This window comes from Stegodyphus dumicola, chromosome 10, assembly GCF_044657685.1.
Source record: "Stegodyphus dumicola isolate Sdum_Otavi_A_Nest chromosome 10, ASM4465768v1".
In the NCBI taxonomy this organism is placed as follows: Eukaryota; Metazoa; Arthropoda; class Arachnida; order Araneae; family Eresidae; genus Stegodyphus; species Stegodyphus dumicola.
This window is the reverse complement of record NC_140777.1, coordinates 21,367,976-21,389,446: the sequence shown is the minus strand read 5'-3', so window position 1 is coordinate 21,389,446 and position 21,471 is coordinate 21,367,976. Positions and strand designations below refer to the sequence as shown.

The 21,471-nt window shown below is 34.1% G+C and overlaps 1 protein-coding gene and 1 long non-coding RNA gene across 12 annotated transcripts in view; one reads left to right on the top strand and one right to left on the bottom strand.

Annotated features, from left to right (window-relative positions):
• The window catches only part of LOC118203200 (uncharacterized), a 74,771-nt gene that overhangs the window by 30,301 nt on the left and 22,999 nt on the right, over positions 1-21,471 (bottom strand). The window lies entirely within an intron of this gene.
• LOC118179762 (transcription factor unc-3-like) overlaps positions 500-21,471 on the top strand; it is a 69,683-nt gene continuing 48,711 nt past the window's right edge. The window contains exon 1 of one of the 11 annotated variants that reach the window (XM_085824765.1): positions 500-4,406. In XM_085824765.1, coding sequence (XP_085680891.1) covers positions 4,309-4,406 — 98 coding nt within the window. In that variant the 5' untranslated portion in view covers positions 500-4,308. Of the gene's footprint in view, positions 4,407-12,028; positions 12,321-15,928; positions 16,474-17,585; positions 17,750-19,515; positions 19,557-21,471 lie in introns of those variants that run through there. The other 10 variants (XM_085824768.1, XR_015043346.1, XR_015043345.1 and 7 more) reach the window with 10 other exon arrangements.

Sequence of the window (21,471 nt, the reverse complement as noted above, 5' to 3'; positions counted from 1 at the left end):
TGGACTTTTTTCCTACTAAATGAATTCGGAAAATTCTGATTTAAATTACATGTTTCTAAACCATTTACTGTTATGTAATAAATGAATTATTCTTTTTCATCTAATGATAGAACTTCCAAGGTTTCTAATCTGCAAAATTTATATAAATACATATTTCTTTTTCTGATGCATATAAAACTTTCCGGCTCATATTAGCATTTTAAAACAAAAAAACTAAATTAAATAAACTAGTAATTTTTAAATAGTTTTTTTAAAGCTGAAATTCAGATTTTTTTTAAACAAAAATAAAATAAATATAAAACATGAAATAAAGATTTAAGGGGAAAAAATGGCAAATAAAGCTACTAGAAATATTTAAAAGTAACTTTAAACATTTAACTTTTAGAATTTTAAGATAAAATATTTAAGACAAATACGCTTACTGTAATTTTTAAATTGTGTAAATTTACTTGCTTGAATTTTGACCCTTTTAAATTAAACAAAAATACATATTAAAAATATAAACAAAAATATTAAAATACAAAAGCACAAAATAAAACATGTTACAATTTAAACATTGCAGGGATTGTTTTGTTTGAATTTTAGTATTTTAAACTAAAACTTTTCAAACAAAAATAAAATAAATATAAAACATGAAATAAAGATTTAAGGGGAAAAAATGGCAAATAAAGCTACTAGAAATATTTAAATGTAACTGTAAGCATTTAACTTTTAGAATTTTAAGATAAAATAAGACAAGTATGCTTACTGTAATTTTTAAATTGTGTAAATTTACTTGCTTGAATTTTGACCCTTTTAAATTAAACAAAAACACATATTAAAAATATAAACAAACATATTAAAATACAAAAGCACAAAATAATGCATGTTACAATTTAAACATTGTAGGCATTTTTTGTTTGAATTTTAGTATTTTAAACTAAAACTTAAACAGCAAAATTGCACACTTTGAATTTATCTGTTTTGATGAAAATTGCAGACGAATTCTAAATGTTCTGTGAGTTGGTTCAGTAAATAATATCAGTGACAGCTATGGAAAATACAAATATATGGAAAATACAAAAAATATTAACTAACACAAAATTGATCAAAATATTCAAACGAGAAACTTAAATTTTTGAATCAGTTTATGTATTTAATTTGTCAATATTTAGCCTTTTAATTAGGATAGCTCCCAAAGCCTTTCTCCTCTCCTTACATAAAACAGTCTTGGCACTGGAGTATGCCGGTATTTTAGTAATAAAATCATAACCTTTTTGATATAATTCTGAAAGTAGTTTTGGAAATATATGGGGAACGGGAACTGATTTTTTTTTTGGGGGGGGGGGACTTTTCTTCTGCAAGTCTCTAACTTCCTTTTAACTTCGTTCTCAGTAATGTTGGGCACGCAGAAATGTACTTCGTATATGTACTTTCTTCAGTACTTTGTATTGAAAATTTCTCTTTACATTTCCTTTACAACGATGTGTCTTTTCTTTTACACATACCCAACTCATTCCTAATTTATTTTTTCGGTGTGGGTAATCATCTACAACTAAACATTCTTTTTTTGTAGAGAGTAATTTTTTTAAAATGGCTATGGGTTCCATCACAGATTTTTTTTCGACGCTAAAAAAGACATACATGCTTCATAAGGATCAAACATCGACTGAGAAAATGAGAAAGACATTTTCTATTATAAGTATCGGCTTTTCTCTACAGCAGGTGCAAAGCTTGAAACTACACAATAGATGACATATGACTGATTAGGAAAACAACACAATAAGTGCGAGAATGTCCGCTCTGTCCACCTAGCTACTCTCACGTGTCCGCTGTAGCCACTGTCCGCTCTGACCGCGTAACCAACCAATACAACCACCAAGAACCGGCTCAGTGTGCGCAGGTGAAACAGAAATATCAAACTTCCATCCTGGATCCTGGTATGTCTGAAAAACTTAAAGGAAGACAAGCCTAAGATACTAATTCTGAAATGCATATTATTTTAAAAGATAACAAACCTATATCTCTGATACCCAGAAGATATAAGAGATAAAGAAAGTGTTCAACTAAAACAAGTAAAATCTATTTTACAATTGGATTTGGATGTTCATGAAGAACAAGTTATGTCTTTGGAAAGAAAACTTTCCGTATCAGACTGTAGAAATTTTACAGAAACAACTATTAGATGCCAAGAATGAAATAGAAGCTGCGAAAATACAAATGTTTAAGGTACAAGAAGAAAATAAGAAAACATATAACTTTCGAAGACGTTCTTCAAAATGTTATGAAATTAATGATTTAGTAGCAATCACCAAAGATAAAATCCTGTCTGAGAAAGAAAATAAAGTTCAAAATGTTAAACTGAACATGCAAGAAATGCTAGCTTTAGAAAAAGATTGCATGAGGGAAATTATGGAGAAGAGATTATTTGCTAAACAAGCAGAATTAGAAAGAAAAATGTGTATCACTCATGAAGATATCAGAATTATATCAGAAAGGTTGTCGTCAGTTGCGAGAAATTCTTAATGCTGATGATTGGGAACATTAGGGAGACCTGTGTGGTGCTGATGCTGTTCCAACGCCATCTAGTGCGACTTCAACATCAATTTACAAAGCAACTAAACATAAGACAACGTCACAGAAGAGGCGTTTCTTGAAGAATCTTCTGTCCCCAAAAGAAGACTTTCTAAAGCAATATCAGCTGTTAATTTTATATCTGAAGTAAGCAAACAAAATGCTTTTAATTTTCAAGCAAATACTGATTATACTTCTGGAAAAGAAATAATTGACGCAGAAATTCAAAATAGTTTTGAAACTTACGGAGAAGAGCTTCGAAAAGATGCGAAAATACAAATGTTTAAGGTACAAGAAGAAAATAAGAAAACATATAACTTTCGAAGACGTTCTTCAAAATGTTATGAAATTAATGATTTAGTAGCAATCAAAAGGACGCAATTTGGACCAATAAGTTAAAATCAAAGTATTTAGGCTCGTATAAGATTGTCAAAATAAAGAATAATGACTCCTATGATGTTGTAAAAGAAGGAGATCATGAAGGACCCACTAAAACAAGTACATGCGCTGAATACATAAAACAATGGACTCAAGCAGAAGAAGATGAATAAAATAATACTGATTATGACGTTCTTAACCTGAAGTGATACAACTGATAACCGAACTGTGAGTTTCCACCTAATAATGACTTTTATTTCAGTAAATGCTATTTTTAAGATGAAATGAACATTTCCAAAACTGTTAAAGATTGAAGATATTTTTCGTTTTAGATGAAATATAGAAGGGACTGTCGACGATGTTATTGTGCAAAGATGAAGGACAATTAAGATGTTTCCTTTCAATATTGTCCTTAGCACACAATCTTCCCCTCTCCCTTCGTACTTCTTTTCAGGTTTCGGCTTATTTACGATGATGGTTCTTTTTATGATGTCAAGAGTAGAATAATGTCGTCGAGGTCGACGCATAGCAGGAACCCGAATGTGGGATACTAAATCCATAGTTTAACAATTTTCTTCGCGAGCTGTCTAATTTTTAGCTGTTGACTGCACGAGTGAAATTGATAGAACTTTGAACACTTTGTTTTATGAGAGGAGATGTAAGATGTTGTTTTATAGATATAAGGTGTTATAGATGTTGTGTTAATAAATGAACGATATTATACAGTCGGTAGATGGAGCAAAATGACAAAAACCTAATCCAGAAATCTTTTTTTTTTTTTTCCCTTTCTGAATATTTCTGAAAATCATGTCTCTATTTTTTGAGAAATAAATAAATAATAAAATTCAATTAAAAATTTTTACTTGAGATGAAATCAGAATGGCTTTCTAGTGAACAAATGTGAACAAATTTTCAACGAAAGAAGTACTCAGCAATAAGTACTACAACTTTTTCAAATTTAGTTTTCCAATTAGGAACACAAGATAGAGTAAAAAGTGGATTTCTTGTAAGATTTCATTTCTTTTTCTTGGAAAAAGTAGGAAATTACGTAATTTTGGAAACTTCCTCAATTGCTTTGAATGAAAAATTCTTCAATTCATATGCAGCCATTCTCAGCTTAATTGCTCATAGCAATCACAGCAGATTACGTTTTATGCTTTCTATAGATTTCTGTAGTGCAGTGGATTTACATTTTACTTTTGTTATTTAAAATTCATTTCCGTACATTGGAATCAAAATATTGAGAATGAATAATTTAAAATGCGAGCGTCCAAAATTCGTTTGCGAAGATTTTTCAGAAGTTGACGAGTTCCATCGACATGTGGCAACAATTCGCATTTCATTTTCTTTTATCGTTTGCAGATATATTAATTTTTAATGAATAAAGAATTTTTCCTTTGGAGATTTCCCAAAATAGCGATTCTTATCGCAAAGAATCTGCGTGAAATTTTGTCCTCGCAATGGAAATCCGCTAGGTAAGTTTTTGAAACTTTGTAAAATGCTTTTGAAGGCAATATTTTATTCAGCGTAAGAGATTTTGAGTAGTGTAAGATGTTTAATGAAGGGATAGAATACATCGAAGACGAAACTCGCTTTGTTAGATCATTTACTTTAAATAACTGAGTGTCGATCAAGTCGAAGATTTGCTTAGCGATCATCGTTCAATAAATTGGGATATTATTAAAGAAATTTTCATATCATCTAGACCTGTCAAGCTTTTGAACTTTAGTTCATCGCTTGTTCAAAATACAGTAACATGTCTCAGAAACATATCCTTCTTAAAATATAAGAATATTGCTGGTAATGGAATGTAGATTAATGTAATTAATGCTTACTATACCTGAAATTTGATTTAAGGATTTAACTAAAGAATTTGTATTATGGAAGGGAAAACAATCCGAAAGTATTTATAAATATTTTATTTGGTAATGATGTAGTATGCAAACTACCACTTTTTGTTACTTTTTTCTCAAATAGTGCGATTAAAATTCTAATTTTTAGTATAAAAATAAATGCAATTAAGAGTACATAAATGAATATAATTCCATTACTAATTTAAAAACATATTAAATTTTTAATGTCATTGCATTGATATTTCCATTGCTTTATAAAAAAATCGAATGTGTATTATTACCACATGACTTCCTTGTACGATTTGTTTTTGCTGCATTTAATTTAAACTTATTTCCTCGAATTTCATTAGATATATATTTCTCATTCAGTTAATTCAGTTCACACTTCGTGGCAAGGCAAAAATACATAAAACATCAAAATAACTTTATTAAAATTGAAAAATATAGTCTCTACATAGTATAATAAAAGAAAGAGTCTGTCTGTGTGTGCGTGTCTTTCGTTCGCGCTGCACGTAAGCTAATAGACTCACGGCTACGAAATTTGGTAGATAGGTGCATTTAGACAAGAGCCAGTGCACCTCGAAGCGATTTTTTTCGAAATTCGAATTAAAAATTTTTTTATTTTATGTTTTGTGACGAAATCGCGTCATTTTGAGACATAATGGCCTATAGGAAACGAGATTTTACTCTGCACACTCCATTTTCACATCGTCATGAAATGTAGGCACTTAACTATTTTACGAACTTAAATTGATCAGGAATAGGATAAGCTTCAGGCCACTTGGTGAAGTAATCAACGACAACGAGTATGTATTTGTTGCCATCAGCAGTTCGTGGCAGAGGTCCCAGGATGTCAAACGCGATTCGTTCAAAAGGCGCCCCTACGTTGTAACGTTGCAGCTTGCCTCGGCTGCGTCTCTTAGGTCCTTTCCGACCTGCACAGGCATCGCAAGATCGGCACCACTTTTGCACGTCATCCTTTGCATTATTCCAGTAAAAGCGCTCACGAACTCTCTGTAAGGTCTTCATTATTCCAAAGTGACCTCCCGTAGGGCTGTTATGTAGTTCTTTAAGGACATCAGGATTGCGGGATCTTGGAAGTATCAGCTGCCATCGGAACGTCTTCCCATCATCCGATTCGAATTTCCGGTATAAGACGCCGTTTCGAATGTGAAGTGAATCCCAGAGTGCCCAATATTGTTTGGTTGTAGGACTACAGATAGAAATGTCCTGCCAGGTAGGTTTTCTGTTTGACGACTCCATTAGATCAATTATGGGTTTAATGTCGCGGTCTTCCAGCTGGTCTTTCCTGACTTCATCATCACTCCACGGTTCTCGATCAGCCGATGTTGATGTTGTAATTTGTCTTGCGACCGGAGTCAGCAGCTCGTATTTCGCTTCCACCCTGGAACAATATCGACAGTTTTCTTGGCAAGGTCTTCTAGACAGGGCGTCGGCGTTTCCGTGTGATGATCCCTTACGATGACGGATAGTGATGTCATATTCTTGGAGTCTCTGTATCCACCTGGCTATTTGACCCTCAGGATTCTTGAAATTTAAAAGCCAGGTCAATGATGCATGATCGGTGCGGAGCAGAAATTTTCTGCCGTATAGATAGTGATGGAACTGTTCTACAGCTTTGACTATGGCGAGCAACTCTTTCCTGGTGACACAATAATAATTCCTCTCCGGTTTAGACAGGCACTTGCTCCAGTACGCCACTACACGTTCTTGGCCGTCTGTTTCTTGGGACAAAACAGCACCGACACTTTCATTGCTCGCGTCGGTGTCGAGAATAAATGGTCGGTCGTGCTGAGGATACGTCAGGATTGGAGCAGATGTTAAAGCCTCCTTTAAGTTGTTAAATGCATCGTCGCATTCTTTTGTCCACAAGAACTTTTGGTTGCTCTCTGTCAGCTTGTGAAGGGGTCTTGCGATGGAAGAAAAGTCCTTCACGAATCTCCTATAGTAGGTGCAAAGCCCTAGAAAGCTTCTCAGCTGATGGACATTTTCGGGACGTTTCCAGGATTTAACCGCTGATACCTTTTCAGGATCGTGCGCACACCTTCTGCAGAGATGACATGTCCCAGGTAAGTCACTTCCTTTCGGAACAATTTGCATTTAGCGGGACTCAGCTTTAGATTGGCTTCTTTCATCAGTTTCTGAAGCACCTTTCTAAGATTTTCTAGATGCTCTTCAAAACTCTTTCCGACGATGATGATATCGTCCAGGTATATCAGACAGGCTTCATAGGAAAGTCCTTTCAAAACAGTCTCCATGAGGCGTTCGAATGTTACCGGCGCATTACACAGTCCAAACGGCATCACCTTGAATTGCCAAAGCCCTTGTCCCGTAGTAAATGCCGTCTTTTCTCGGTCATGAAGGTGTATTTCTACCTGCCAATACCCACTCTTTAAATCAAGCGTTGAGAACCACTTGCTTCCAGAAAGAGTGTCTAGAATGTCGTCAATTCTAGGAAGAGGGTAACTGTCTTTCTTCGTAACCTCATTCAACCGGCGATAGTCAACGCAAAATCTTGTTGAGCCGTCTTTCTTTCTGACGAGAACGATGGGAGATGCCCATGGACTTGTTGAAGGCTCGATGACATCGCCTTCTTCCATATCTTTTAACAGTGTTCGCACCTCTTCCTGTTTAGCAAACGGCAGACGCCTTGGATGTTGCTTGATCGGGCGATGATCGCCGGTATCTATTCTATGTTGTGTCAAACTAGTTCGACCCACGTCAGAAGACGAGCGGGAAAAAACAACTTGAAGATCTTTAATAACGCGATCGGCAGCATTCTTCTCTTCATCGTTTAATTGCGCATTCTGCAATAACTCCGATGTAATTCTCTCTGAGGACACGGATTCTTGGATGTTACTCTTTCTTTCAACGGTGGTTACTGGAGTACATGCTGCAACCACTTCACCTTTCTTAATAATTCTCCCCTTCTCAGTTACATTGGCGACTCTCACCGGGATAACCGTTCTGGATAGGTCGACGAGTGTTGAGGCTACTAGTACTCCTTTTGGGCTATTACAGTTATTGGGATATTCTATGACGCCGTAGCGGAAATTTCTGTTTTCGGCTATGGATCCAGGAAGTAAAATTTCTGTTCTTGCCGGTATTGTGATATTGTCTTGTGCTATGATTTTATGGACAGATTTAACTTCATCATTGACTCCAAATAACGCTATGTCCTCAGATGTAGAATGCAATTCGTTATTTTTAAAGTCCAAGGAAAAATTGTATTTCCTTAGAAAGTCCAATCCGAGTATGCAAGAATCAGTGATCTCTGCTACATATGCCATGTGATGGTAAGCGGCACTTCCAAACGTGATGTTAGCATTTACTTTTCCATCGATGTTGATCTTCTCACCGGACACAGTCTGTAGGGTAACGCAGGGCGGCGTCCAGATAAGTTTGCTTCCCAGTTGTTGAGCCAAATCTTTTCGGATGATGGTAACGTTGGCTCCTGTATCTATCGTCATATTGCAGGGAACTCCATTAATATGTCCTATTATGAAAAGTCCATTACTGCCGGCTCTCACTGCAGAAATCTGAAGCGCTTTAAACTGGGGCTTTTCATGATCTGGCAACCTCCGCCCCGCGAGATGGCCACTAATTAGCTTCCCTGCTGTTTGTTAGGAGCGGTCTTAGCATCCGTGCCCTGGGGTGTTCTGCAGTTTCGTCGGATGTGTCCTTCAGCACCGCAGTTCCAGCACTTTACGGTCGGTTTCTTGTCACCAATATTCTGACTCAAGGCGTTCAGTTGTCTAGTTAAATCGTCTAGACGAGCAGTGACTTGATCCCCTGGCTCCTGGACTTGAGCAGCTCTGACTGGATGGCGGTCTCGACGGGTGGCTTGCTGGGCTGCCTCAAATTTCATGGCATACACTAAAGCGCTTTTCAGATCTTTAACATCCGCCATTCGCAGTGCTTTCTGTATTTCAGGGTCCCGGATGCCATCGATGAAATATTGCAGGGACAGGATTTCCCTTGTTTCTGTCGGGCACTCTGAAAAGGCGTGATGTGACAGCCTTTCAACATCCGTGGCGAGCTCTTGAAGCGTTTCGGTGAGCTTCTGTTGACGAGATTTTAATTGGAGCCTGCTGTAGTCTTTTAAACATTTCTCGCCGAAGCGCAGCTCCAAAGCGCCGGATAGAGCTTCGAAATCTAGCCTTTGATTTTCGGGGAAGCGTCTGCAGGATATCCGCTGCGTCTGCTCTCAGAGAAGCGGCGAGATGACAGGCCTTAGCTTGGGAATCCCACCCATTCGCATCCGCAACGATAGAAAATTGTGTCCTATACACCTGCCAGGAGGTCTTCCCATCATATGTAGATAGTTTCAGAACGGAACGAGCAGGCATCGATAAAAATTTGAAACCTTCAGAATTGTTTCCTACCGTCGCTATGCACTTCTTTAGGCTGTCAACTTCTTTGGCGACGGCAGCAGAAACCCTATCATCAATTTGTTGTTCGACGGCAGAAACTCTCTCTTCTATATGTCCAACTTTAGTTTCAACCGCGTCTATTCTGCCTTCCATAGCCTCAAATTTATTTTCTATTACGCAGGTAATTTCTCTTTTCATTTCGTCCTGACCTGCTTTCATCTCATTTTTAAGAGATTTCATCTCTTCCTTAACGGATTCCTGGCCCAATTTCATTTCTCCTTTGAGGGATTCCTGGCCCAATTTCATTTCTTCTTTAAAAGATGTTTGGCCAGCTTCCATCTTTTCTTGGAAAGCAGCAAAATCAGTAATGAGCTGTCTCAATTGTTCTTCCATCCCTCTTGTTATTGGCATTCAAATCCCACTTCTGACACCAAAAATTGTTGCGTGCGTACGGGCTCGTTATGAAATGAATGCACAAGTCCGATGAAAAATGAACAAAAATTTATTATTATCACAACAAAAATGCTTAAATTTTCTCAAATTATCATGCAGTATTACAATATCTCACAGTAGTTATCTTTTAACTACTCAAATATCCAATAGAACGTAATTCAAAACAGCTAAAGAACGCTAATCCGCGAATTCGCTACAATCAACAAGAGCAGTTTTCTAAACAACAACAAACTAAGCAAGCAACTACTACGAACTGAGATGTTTTCCTCCTTTTATAAGATTTTAAAATCACGCGCTAGAATTTTCCAGTACTTTCTCGAAATCAAAAAGAGATATTTATTTATTTAACGCACGCGCTCTTGTATTTTTAATTTTTCCGGCTTAGCTTTCTTTTAATATTCGTCACGCGCTGCACTGCGCGAGAAATAAAACCATTTAATTTATAATTGAACTAACATTAGCTTTTTAAATAGCAAATTCGTAACAATATTGAAAAGTTTTGCATGACTTTTTTTCTTCAACGGGAAGTTGGTAAATTTTTTTATTAGGATAATTAATATTTGTATTAAGGGATATAGCTTATTTTATTGTAATGTTTTTTCTCTTGAAAATATAAGACAAAATATCATTAATTATATTTTGCTTTTCAGAATTTTTTGTTTTTTGTATTCTTTTAATGTTATTTATTGCTCATTTCACTGTTTTTAAGATATTGAAAAATTTTGAGTGATTTTTTTTAGGAAACAAAGTTCTTAACCTCCTTTATACCATTTTCTTAAGATTTTGCAAAGGGAAGTTGGTTAATTTATTTATTAGGATAATTAATATTTGTATTAAGGGATATTGCTTATTTCATTGTAATTTTGTTATACGTAATAATTTTTCTTATGAAGTTCTTCTGCAGAGTAAAATTCTATGCAGTTTTTAAATTTAACGTTTGGTGTTCCCTTCAGCCATTTTTTCTGTACATTTAAAAGCCAGACGAAGGCTGGCAGCGAAGCTGCTAGTAAATGTAAAACACCAAGTACAGTGAAAACAGTTATCAAATTTTACAATTAAAGCCAGCGGTCAAGAAGTCAGATTTTTCTGTGCACAAAACTGAAAGTTTACTTTTGGTCCCACTCGGCAAAAAGACACTGAAAGTGTAGAAACTGACTTAATTCACAGTTCTGCTAAATTTGGCTCAGCCTTATTTAAACAACTTCTAATTGCCCCACCTATTGGGTGCCTCCATAATAAAGAGACCACCACATCTGGCCTTGTATAGATTAATGGACTGGGTTACATTTGTAATTATTCACAATCTGCCATTGTATTTCTAAAATTCCATACTGAGATGAAATTCTTACTGATCTTCCCGCACTTTATTTCAATAAAGTGAGAATTCGAATCTTATAAAAACTATCTTTGATAATACTTATAAATTTTATTTACTCTTTTGAGAGCACAAACATGATTCCTCCAGATTAATAATAGCGAGTACAAATTTTTATATTGGACCTTTAGAACATCTTCTGATGTTGCCATTTCGGAAAAACACAACTCATTTTACTTTTATTCATAATTCACGATCTTTACATATGTGTATTTTAAGATTCTCTATTAATGTGTTTCTGATTTCACAAACAGAAGTCTTCAATTATGGAGAGGAGATGTTTAAAAATTTAAAACCTGTTTCTTGAAAAATTAAATATAACTTCAATGCACATGCAAGTTTGTTTTGAAGGTCTTGGGGTGAACATGCAGATATGGCAAACTATATTTCTTTACAGTTTCCTGCATTCAAATACTTAACAATAATGTAAAAGAAAATGCAAAGTATTTTAAAATACTACGTTAAAATTTTGCTCTTAACTCGTGTAGACCTTTGTTTTTATTATCCGCGTATGTTTGTTTATATTTAATTGTGCCTTGTACACACTTGCATTCAGCATTTGTTTTACAGTACACTGAATTAATATATATGTTTTCCAGTTTGTAATAAATGTTCAGTTCTTTTGTATCATTTTAAGTATGCTTAAAAGTAAATTTTTTATGCATTTGTACAATTATTTGAATGCACTTTATTTTTCACTTTATTTCTCAATTGTTCTTCCATCCCTCTTGTTATTGGCATTCAAATCCCACTTCTGACACCAAAAATTGTTGCGTGCGTACGGGCTCGTTATGAAATGAATGCACAAGTCCGATGAAAAATGAACAAAAATTTATTATTATCACAACAAAAATGCTTAAATTTTCTCAAATTATCATGCAGTATTACAATATCTCACAGTAGTTATCTTTTAACTTCTCAAATATCCAATAGAACGTAATTCAAAACAGCTAAAGAACGCTAATCCGCGAATTCGCTACAATCAACAAGAGCAGTTTTCTAAACAACAACAAACTAAGCAAGCAACTACTACGAACTGAGATGTTTTCCTCCTTTTATAAGATTTTAAAATCACGCGCTAGAATTTTCCAGTACTTTCTCGAAATCAAAAAGAGATATTTATTTATTTAACGCACGCGCTCTTGTATTTTTAATTTTTCCGGCTTAGCTTTCTTTTAATATTCGTCACGCGCTGCACTGCGCGAGAAATAAAACCATTTAATTTATAATTGAACTAACATTAGCTTTTTAAATAGCAAATTCGTAACAATATTGAAAAGTTTTGCATGACTTTTTTTCTTCAACGGGAAGTTGGTAAATTTTTTTATTAGGATAATTAATATTTGTATTAAGGGATATAGCTTATTTTATTGTAATGTTTTTTCTCTTGAAAATATAAGATAAAATATCATTAATTATATTTTGCTTTTCAGAATTTTTTGTTTTTTGTATTCTTTTAATGTTATTTATTGCTCATTTCACTGTTTTTAAGATATTGAAAAATTTTGAGTGATTTTTTTTAGGAAACAAAGTTCTTAACCTCCTTTATACCCTTTTCTTAAGATTTTGCAAAGGGAAGTTGGTTAATTTATTTATTAGGATAATTAATATTTGTATTAAGGGATATTGCTTATTTCATTGTAATTTTGTTATACGTAATAACTTTTTTTATGAAGTTCTTCTGCAGAGTAAAATTCTACGCAGTTTTTAAATTTAACGTTTGGTGTTCCCTTCAGCCATTTTTTCTGTACATTTAAAAGCCAGACGAAGGCTGGCAGCGAAGCTGCTAGTAAATGTAAAACACCAAGTACAGTGAAAACAGTTATCAAATTTTACAATTAAAGCCAGCGGTCAAGAAGTCAGATTTTTCTGTGTACAAAACTGAAAGTTTACTTTTGGTCCCACTCGGCAAAAAGACACTGAAAGTGTAGAAACTGACTTAATTCACAGTTCTGCTAAATTTGGCTCAGCCTTATTTAAACAACTTTTAAATTGCCCCACCTATTGGGTGCCTCCATAATAAAGAGACCACCACATCTGGCCTTGTATGGATTAATGGACTGGGTTACATTTGTAATTATTCACAATCTGCCATTGTATTTCTAAAATTCCATACTGAGATGAAATTCTTACTGATCTTCCCGCACTTTATTTCAATAAAGTGAGAATTCGAATCTTATAAAAACTATCTTTGATAATACTTATAAATTTTATTTACTCTTTTGAGAGCACAAACATGATTCCTCCAGATTAATAATAGCGAGTACAAATTTTTATATTGGACCTTTAGAACATCTTCTGATGTTGCCATTTCGGAAAAACACAACTCATTTTACTTTTATTCATAATTCACGATCTTTACATATGTGTATTTTAAGATTCTCTATTAATGTGTTTCTGATTTCACAAACAGAAGTCTTCAATTATGGAGAGGAGATGTTTAAAAATTTAAAACCTGTTTCTTGAAAAATTAAATATAACTTCAATGCACATGCAAGTTTGTTTTGAAGGTCTTGGGGTGAACATGCAGATATGGCAAACTATATTTCTTTACAGTTTCCTGCATTCAAATACTTAACAATAATGTAAAAGAAAATGCAAAATATTTTAAAATACTACGTTAAAATTTTGCTCTTAACTCGTGTAGACCTTTGTTTTTATTATCCGCGTATGTTTGTTTATATTTAATTGTGCCTTGTACACACTTGCATTCAGCATTTGTTTTACAGTACACTGAATTAATATATATGTTTTCCAGTTTGTAATAAATGTTCAGTTCTTTTGTATCATTTTAAGTATGCTTAAAAGTAAAATTTTTATGCATTTGTACAATTATTTGAATGCACTTTATTTTTTGAAACTCTGGTTGCAGAACTCTGAAACTTTGTGCTTTGATTTTTATTGATATTACGGCAAATCTCATTAGGGTTATCTGTCTAGGGAAATGGATGCCTTCGTGGAGGACGTTCTAATTGAAACTGGCTCGCAGACACGTTACACATGGGGCAAACCAGGAAAACGCCCATGCAATTAGAACATTTTCGAATTATTTCGCTTGGCACAACGGATTTTAGAAATCCAAACCGGAAACTTACGCAGTGTTTTTCGCGATTGTTCTATGGAATATGAACACATGCATAATGGAGACGCACTCGTATGCGCATAACGTACATATACTTAATCCTTTGCAATGACGGAATTAACATAAAGGCTTTCACTTTACGTCATATGATGCATACTATGCACAGAAACCTTATGAAATTCTATTTCTCGTTCTTGAATACTAGGTATATAGCTTATAACCGTTTCAACCAGGTATCGTCAACGCAGTGCTCGCTGGTTCCAAGATGCTCCCTAAGCAGTTTCAAACTACCCTTTTTCAAATATTGGCCCACGAGCTGCCGAGCGGTAAAGTCGCAGAACACTGGGAGCTCGTTACGAGGTTCGGATCGGGCTGGCTGCATGGGCGTTGTCGTGGTTTCCTCATGTGTAACGTGTATGCGAACCAGTTTCCCTTAAAAGTCCTTCACGAAGGCATCCCTCCTCGTAGGCAGATAGCTCTCGAATGCTTTGTCGTAATCAAATAAACAAGCCAAATCTTTCAAATATCTAAATGGCAATTTTTGGATATTCGGAAGACAAATATTCGAAATTGTAACGAATGATTTTTGTAAATTTCTTATTTTTGCTTTCCCATGGTAAGAAATGTAAGAGCAGCAAAATTAGCCTTTTAACATAAACTGAATGCTAGCAAAATCAAAATAACACTTCATGACAAGATGAATCAACTTTCGATTGCTAGGAACATCTGATTCCGCATACAATGAACTATTTTCTACCCCCATTAACCTCATATAATCTGTCCAACCAGGTGCACTGCGCTTTACATAGATTACTTCCGGTTCATATGTTATTTAATTAATTTGCCTTCTAAATTCAAGCAAAATTCGCATTCTTCTCTTCAGATTGGAAGATAACGAGGGCATACAGACAGCATTGATTTCGCAATGGTTGGTACTAAGAAAATGTTATGTCAGCTGATTGTTGTGTGACAACAACTTATTTCATTGCACAACAACAAGCCTCAGTTTTCTTGCTTAGCTGGCAACATTTATGAACAAAGAACTATAGCAATGTACTAAAGCAACATTTATTATGAGTTTTCATTTAGTTCACTAATGGCCCACCAGCGGGCAAGCGGTAAAGTCGCTGAACACTGGTAGTTCGGTTCGAGGTTCGAATCCCGCGAACGGGCTGGCTGCATAGGTGTTTTCGTGGTTTTCCCCCACGTGTAACGTATATACGAGCCAGTTTCCCTTAGAAAGTCCTCCACGAAGGGCATCCCTCTCTTTAGGCAGATAGCCCTCGAGGCTTTGCCGTAATTAAATAACCTAACCTAACCTAGTTCACTAATGTTTACTGTGGGTGGCAAACTGGGCCAATAATTGGGCCTTGTCTCAGGTGAACTACTCGAAGAGGTGCCAAATTAGCCACAAAAATTTAGAAATTAGACTTCGGAAGTACATCAAGAAGTTGAAAAAGAATTAAAATACTTTCGAGTACTCCGGATGAATTAAGCGAAGAATTCATAATACTAATTTTTTTTTAAAGCGCTGAGGTTTCGCAGCACTGGATGTTTCTAACATCAAAATTTAATCTTCGAACAAACGTGTTGAATTTTAGCTCGTTGCAATGGCTCAACTAGCCTAGATAGCACCATGGCGCAGATGTTAATATTCTCTACTATCAATTGTTTATCAGCAAAGCAACAAATCATGTTTTTGGCATAGATTTAGTCAAGATTTAGAGATCTTGTCTAAATCTACGCCAAACATTAATTTTGTTGCTTTGCTAATTTTATGTTTCACTTTGGTGTGTTTCTCTTTTCTTGGGCTGAAGATTTTACTTCACCATAACAAACTTTGTAAAGTCTATTGAGTTTATATAAACTATATAATATCGATATCAATACTATACAGTATCGCAACAGCCTATTTTTGTTGCCAACGCATGACGAAATGCTATAATTGGCTAGATCTTCTGCACTTTCAATACACCTTTCCTTGGAGAACCATGATCGCTGCGTGGAGCCCGCGAGGCAGCATATCAGTTGATCCGGAACAAATCTCACCACCTGTACACTCTCAACTTATAACTGATTTTGGAACTATTTTTGTCGCAACCCACATAAGGCATAAAGGCCGACTAGAATAGCGTTGAAGGATCTAAATGAAGGTATTTACCGATAAAGTGTTCCATTATTATCAAGTTTTTGCTTCACTTTTGAGTAAAATTTGTTGTCGAACGATAACCATGGTGCGAGGTTGTATTGATACTTATTTTGGGACGGAACTGTATAGTTAGTTTTGTGATGGTTATTTCTGGATTACACTGCTGGATGGATTAAATGAGTTTTCTGTCAGCCTGTTTCATTAATTGTTATGTCTGGAATACGATTGTATCTAAGGTAAGACATGACTTCTTTTTTTTCATTTTTGAGTTGTTCTCTTGTTTATAATGAAATAATAAATTTAATTTTTCATCATAAAATAGAAACGGAGTTTTAAATTTTTAACTTTTTTTGTGTGTGTGTAAGATTTAAGACGAACCGTCGTGTCTGATTTTAATGCAACTGATATCGACATTAAAGAACACCTTTTAAACGTTCAGTTTCGCTTCGTTGATTTTATAAGATAACCAGTATCGAATATATAATTTTAAAAGAATCTGTTCTTGTAACATGAATAAGTAAGCAATAAAATTTTGGAAAGAGAGAAATAAATGAAAAAAATGAATGAATTTTATGAAGGAACAGAAATAAATGAAAGCGATAAAGCTGTCAATTTAAAGATTTGAAACACGAAAATGAAATTAAAACATAAAAACCGGTTCGATCAGATATAGTCAATCTGATTAAATATTAAGAAAAATACTGAATCATCCATAATCAATGATTGATCCTCCAAAATTACGCCTGAGAAGACCGGAATTTAAAATAAAACGTCCACGGTCTGGAAATTTTAAAAGTTTGGAATTCTACCAATAGTCAAAGATTTGTGGAGGCATCCCGGTCATAAATGACGCGCGCAAATTGGAGAAGCTTTCAGCTAAATAGGTTTTAAATATGAAAGGTTCCCGATAGTTCCGGCCCATTTATCTTAATGAAGAAGGATGAAACACTCACGGATCAATTATGGCAATAATCATTTGTCATTAATCAAGATATCCGTTGGAAAGCATTTTAAGTGCCCTAACCATTCTCTCTGTCTGCGACACCCTTGATTTATCCTTTCCGTTTCCCAGGTACACGAGGTAAAGGAAGGAAATCGCTAAGCAAGCTATTCCATATGGGATTTTGGCACAGCATCCTTCAGAAAAAATTCTATTACGTTAATGATTTCTAAATCTTCTAATGTCCCTAAACCTGAAATATACATCACGTGAACTACACTGATGTATGCTGCTATCGTCTTGGAGATGTTTATCCATGTTCGAATCTTGAGATTGCCAGAGTACAAGCTATTTGTGATTGTGAATCAGTTTAGGTAAAAGCTTTCTAACCGGGGGTGTAGAAAAGCAGCTCAAAACTTATAAGATTTGTGCTATTTTTGTTTTAAAAGGGAGTTTGATATCACAGCAAAGAGAAAAATACTTGTTCGTGCTGAATGTAGATTATGTTTATTGAAAAAAATTTAAAAAAAACAGCATATCATCAACTAAAGGAATAGCATAACTAATATGGAGTTAGTACAACATCTTTTAAGAAGTGATATAGTAGTGTATGTTTGATAGCGATTAAGGTCCACTTTTACTACACTTTCTGAGATGAAAATATTTAGATACATTTTTTGGAGATCCGCGGCGAATGCTAAACTGTGTTGTTATTTGTTTAGAGCAATTATATTTACTTGATAATTGTAATTTTAATTTAGAAGTCAAACAACAAAAATCAGCGCTATATTTTCAAATTTTCACAGGACTCGTTTCGATGATTTTACCGAACCATCAGCAAATCATGATGGTTCGGGAAAACCATCGAAAGGAGACCTGTGAAAATTTGAAAATATAACGCTGATTTTTGTTGTTTAACTAATTAATACTTGTTCGGCATGTTATTGTATCTTAATTGTAATTTTATTTACTTCATATTAAATTTCTGCTCTCACATTTTACCTCCATGAAAAAATATTTACTATTCTTCTTCTTGTTAAATAAATTGACAGTTGACATCACAGGCATTTTGAAAAGAATTTTATGTATATTGGACTAAATATTGTAGATTTTAATGGGCTTCATATACTATGAGCTCAGTAATGCTGAATATAACTGATTTTATACTGCAAATTTAGTTGTTTTGAAAGAAAATTCCAAGCATCGCTACTTTAAAATCACAGTTTTTATTAGGTAGGGACGTTCTGAATTTTGAAACCATGTCAAATAATTAATTTTGTTTTTTATATAGCATTGCGTCTAAATACATTCTTTGAGGTACCTGAATTTTACAAATCAAGAATTGGAGGCGGTTTCTCTAATCATTTTAAACTAAACATAAGGCAGCCTTTAAGAGAAAACTTACTCATGTGTCATTATATGTCTCATTGCCTTAAATGCCTATTGTATTTTAAAATGAAACACTTACTTTCTTTTGAAAACTTTTGTATCTCTCTACAGTAGCAAATAATATCAAGAACCCCTCCCCCCCCATTTAAATCTTTCGCAATGTACAATGAATATTTACAATGCTGAAGGACTTTTACACATGTAATCTTAATAATCGTAGGCTCTAAACAGTTAGCTGTTAATTCTTAGAAAATAACCATTTTAGAAAATCGTTCGAGCTTCTACATCTGCTAATGTTAAATAAAATATTGTTTATTAGAAATTCTTCAGATTATGGATTAGACGCATTTTTTATATCATCACTTACTTTCAAAAGTAAATTTTTCCGTTTCAATTAAAAATTACAAATAAGTAATATTTATTCTAAATTTCATGGAAAAAGTGATTTAAAGTTTTACGTCGCCTGTTTTCAAAATTCATTACTGGGATTACTATTGAATCAAGAGTCAAAATTTTCATTACGAAAATTGTACAAATTTTTTTAACTTGGAAGTGTTTACAACTTTGTGATATTAAATTTAATAGCACGAGTGATTAAGTAAAAAATAGTGATTTGTAAGTCAGAAGTAAATTATTTAAGCTGTAATAGGAAGAAAAGCTTATTTTGAATGTTAGATATTCCAAATAAATTAAACGAAGTACGGCATGCAATATATTAAAATAAAACTCTTTACTTACGCTGTATTTAAGCACATGTATTGGTATATAAAGGGCTACTTGTGCTGTTTACATATGATTTTGAAATATGTAAATCTTGAAACCATCCGCCCATTAAGTTTAAAATCCTTTCCTATAAAAACAATACAATTCTTTTATTATATTTTGAACTCACAGATAATACCATTTTTATTCATTAGGCTATCCTGTACGAAGGCCAAGACAAAAATCCTGAAATGTGCCACGTTTTACTCACGTACGAAGTTATGTGCAGTTAAGAAAATGCTCTGAATTTTTTTCTGATCTTAAAATCTAAAAAAATAAGAAAATAATAAGCTATAGCATAAAATACATTTAAAAAATTTTCCTTTATCCTTCTCAAGAAAACTTCCCTATTTCTTTATAAAGCGTTTTTAATGTTTCTCTGGTTTTCAAGATTGCCATAAAAAAGATGGAAGAGAGGGAAAGAACGGTAGCGTTACATAAGATCTCTGGCTCTATAAAGAGCTAAAAAATTATGACTCTTTGTTAAGTTCATTTTATCTGGCGGAATTTCTTTCACGAAATGAGAAGGGAAATTCTCCTAGCATTTCTTTTTACACTCGATTCTGTTTTAAGCATGCTGGCATTGTAATCTGATTAAATCAAAACCAGGAGAAAAAAAAAAAAAAAAAAAGAGGAAAGAAGATGAAGGGCAGAAAGGAAAAATAACAGATACTACAGATTAGAAAATGAACATATGAAAGAGATATCTCTAATTATCTTTCATTTGCAGAATCTGTTTTTAACAAAAAGATACTTTTTTATCGGCTTGCCTTAGGTAGTATACAGTAAAGATAGTTTCGACCGAACTACATTTTAATTGACTCGAGAACTAGATGTAATTAAAGAGCACGTTACTTATAAGGAATAGGATAAAAATACATTTCTAATAGAAGAAAAAGTATGATTTTTATGAAATCGATGGCGGTAACGCCACAAGTTGGCGACAACTTCTAGTTTACTTTTTTTGGTACTATTCGGTTTCGAGGGCCATAAAAAAATTGCAGCGAAAATGTATGCGCGAAAGCGCCAAATCTAGCATACACGCCCATTTACCAGCGTGCCAAATCTCGCGTACGAGCTGATTTCAGATTGCGTAAGTTTATATAGTTCTGTATTTCTTAAGACGCCATTGAAATACTAGTTTAATTTTTAATTCCTTTTTTGATATCCTATGGATCTAACAATTTAGGAATTACCTATGATGAAAAGTCTCCGATAGAATTTTGGGTAAAGTGCAGAATCACCCACTGCTTGACGCGTTTTTAAGAATTGCACATACTCGGTATCCATGTACACATCGACTTATTTCAAAAAAAAAATCCCAGAATTGCACAAAAATGGCACCGCGCACACCCTTGACTTTATCTATGTACACATCGACCTATTGTCACTTAAAAAGTAAAAGAAAATTGACAAAATTCCAATTGTTTTTACCCTTGTAAAAAGCGGCAAAGAAATAAGCGGGCGATTCTGCACTTTACCGAAAGTGTTTTCAAAGAAAAGGCGTCATTCATCATGGAAAATTATGTTTGAACAACCAACGAAATCACATTATGCTTTAGCGATAACTCGGTAGCGAAATATTATATGAAATTAACTTTTCATCTAAATTAAAACATCAATATTTAAATAGATATTTACTATTATAATTCCTTTCTTGCGTTAGGGTTGCCGCAATTACTTTTGGCAGCACTGGCATCAACTTTTGGCAATTACTTTTGGCAGCACTGGTTTGGCGATTTTTTACGGCCCTCGAAACCGAATAGTACCTTTTTTTTTTTCTTCTCTATATTATTAATTTAGTTTCACTTTCGGTACTCCGGTTTTAATATTTGTATGATTACATTGAATAAAATATAAGTTTAGCAAAGAAATTTTTCTCCTTCTAGTTCTCAATTATACAAAATCATAGAAATGTGCATTTTAATTTATTTTTTAGTAATAGGAATTTGGTTTCCGTCTAAGTTAAAACAGTCCCTACCAAAGTCTATTGATGAGAATAAAAGACGTGTTAATTTCCTTTTTCTTTTTTTCGGACTGTAGGCCATAATTTTTAATTATCTTTTTATTCGTAGTAATTATCCCTTTTCCTTTATATAATTATGTTTACCTTTTCGGTACTTGCGTATTATCGCAACCAGGT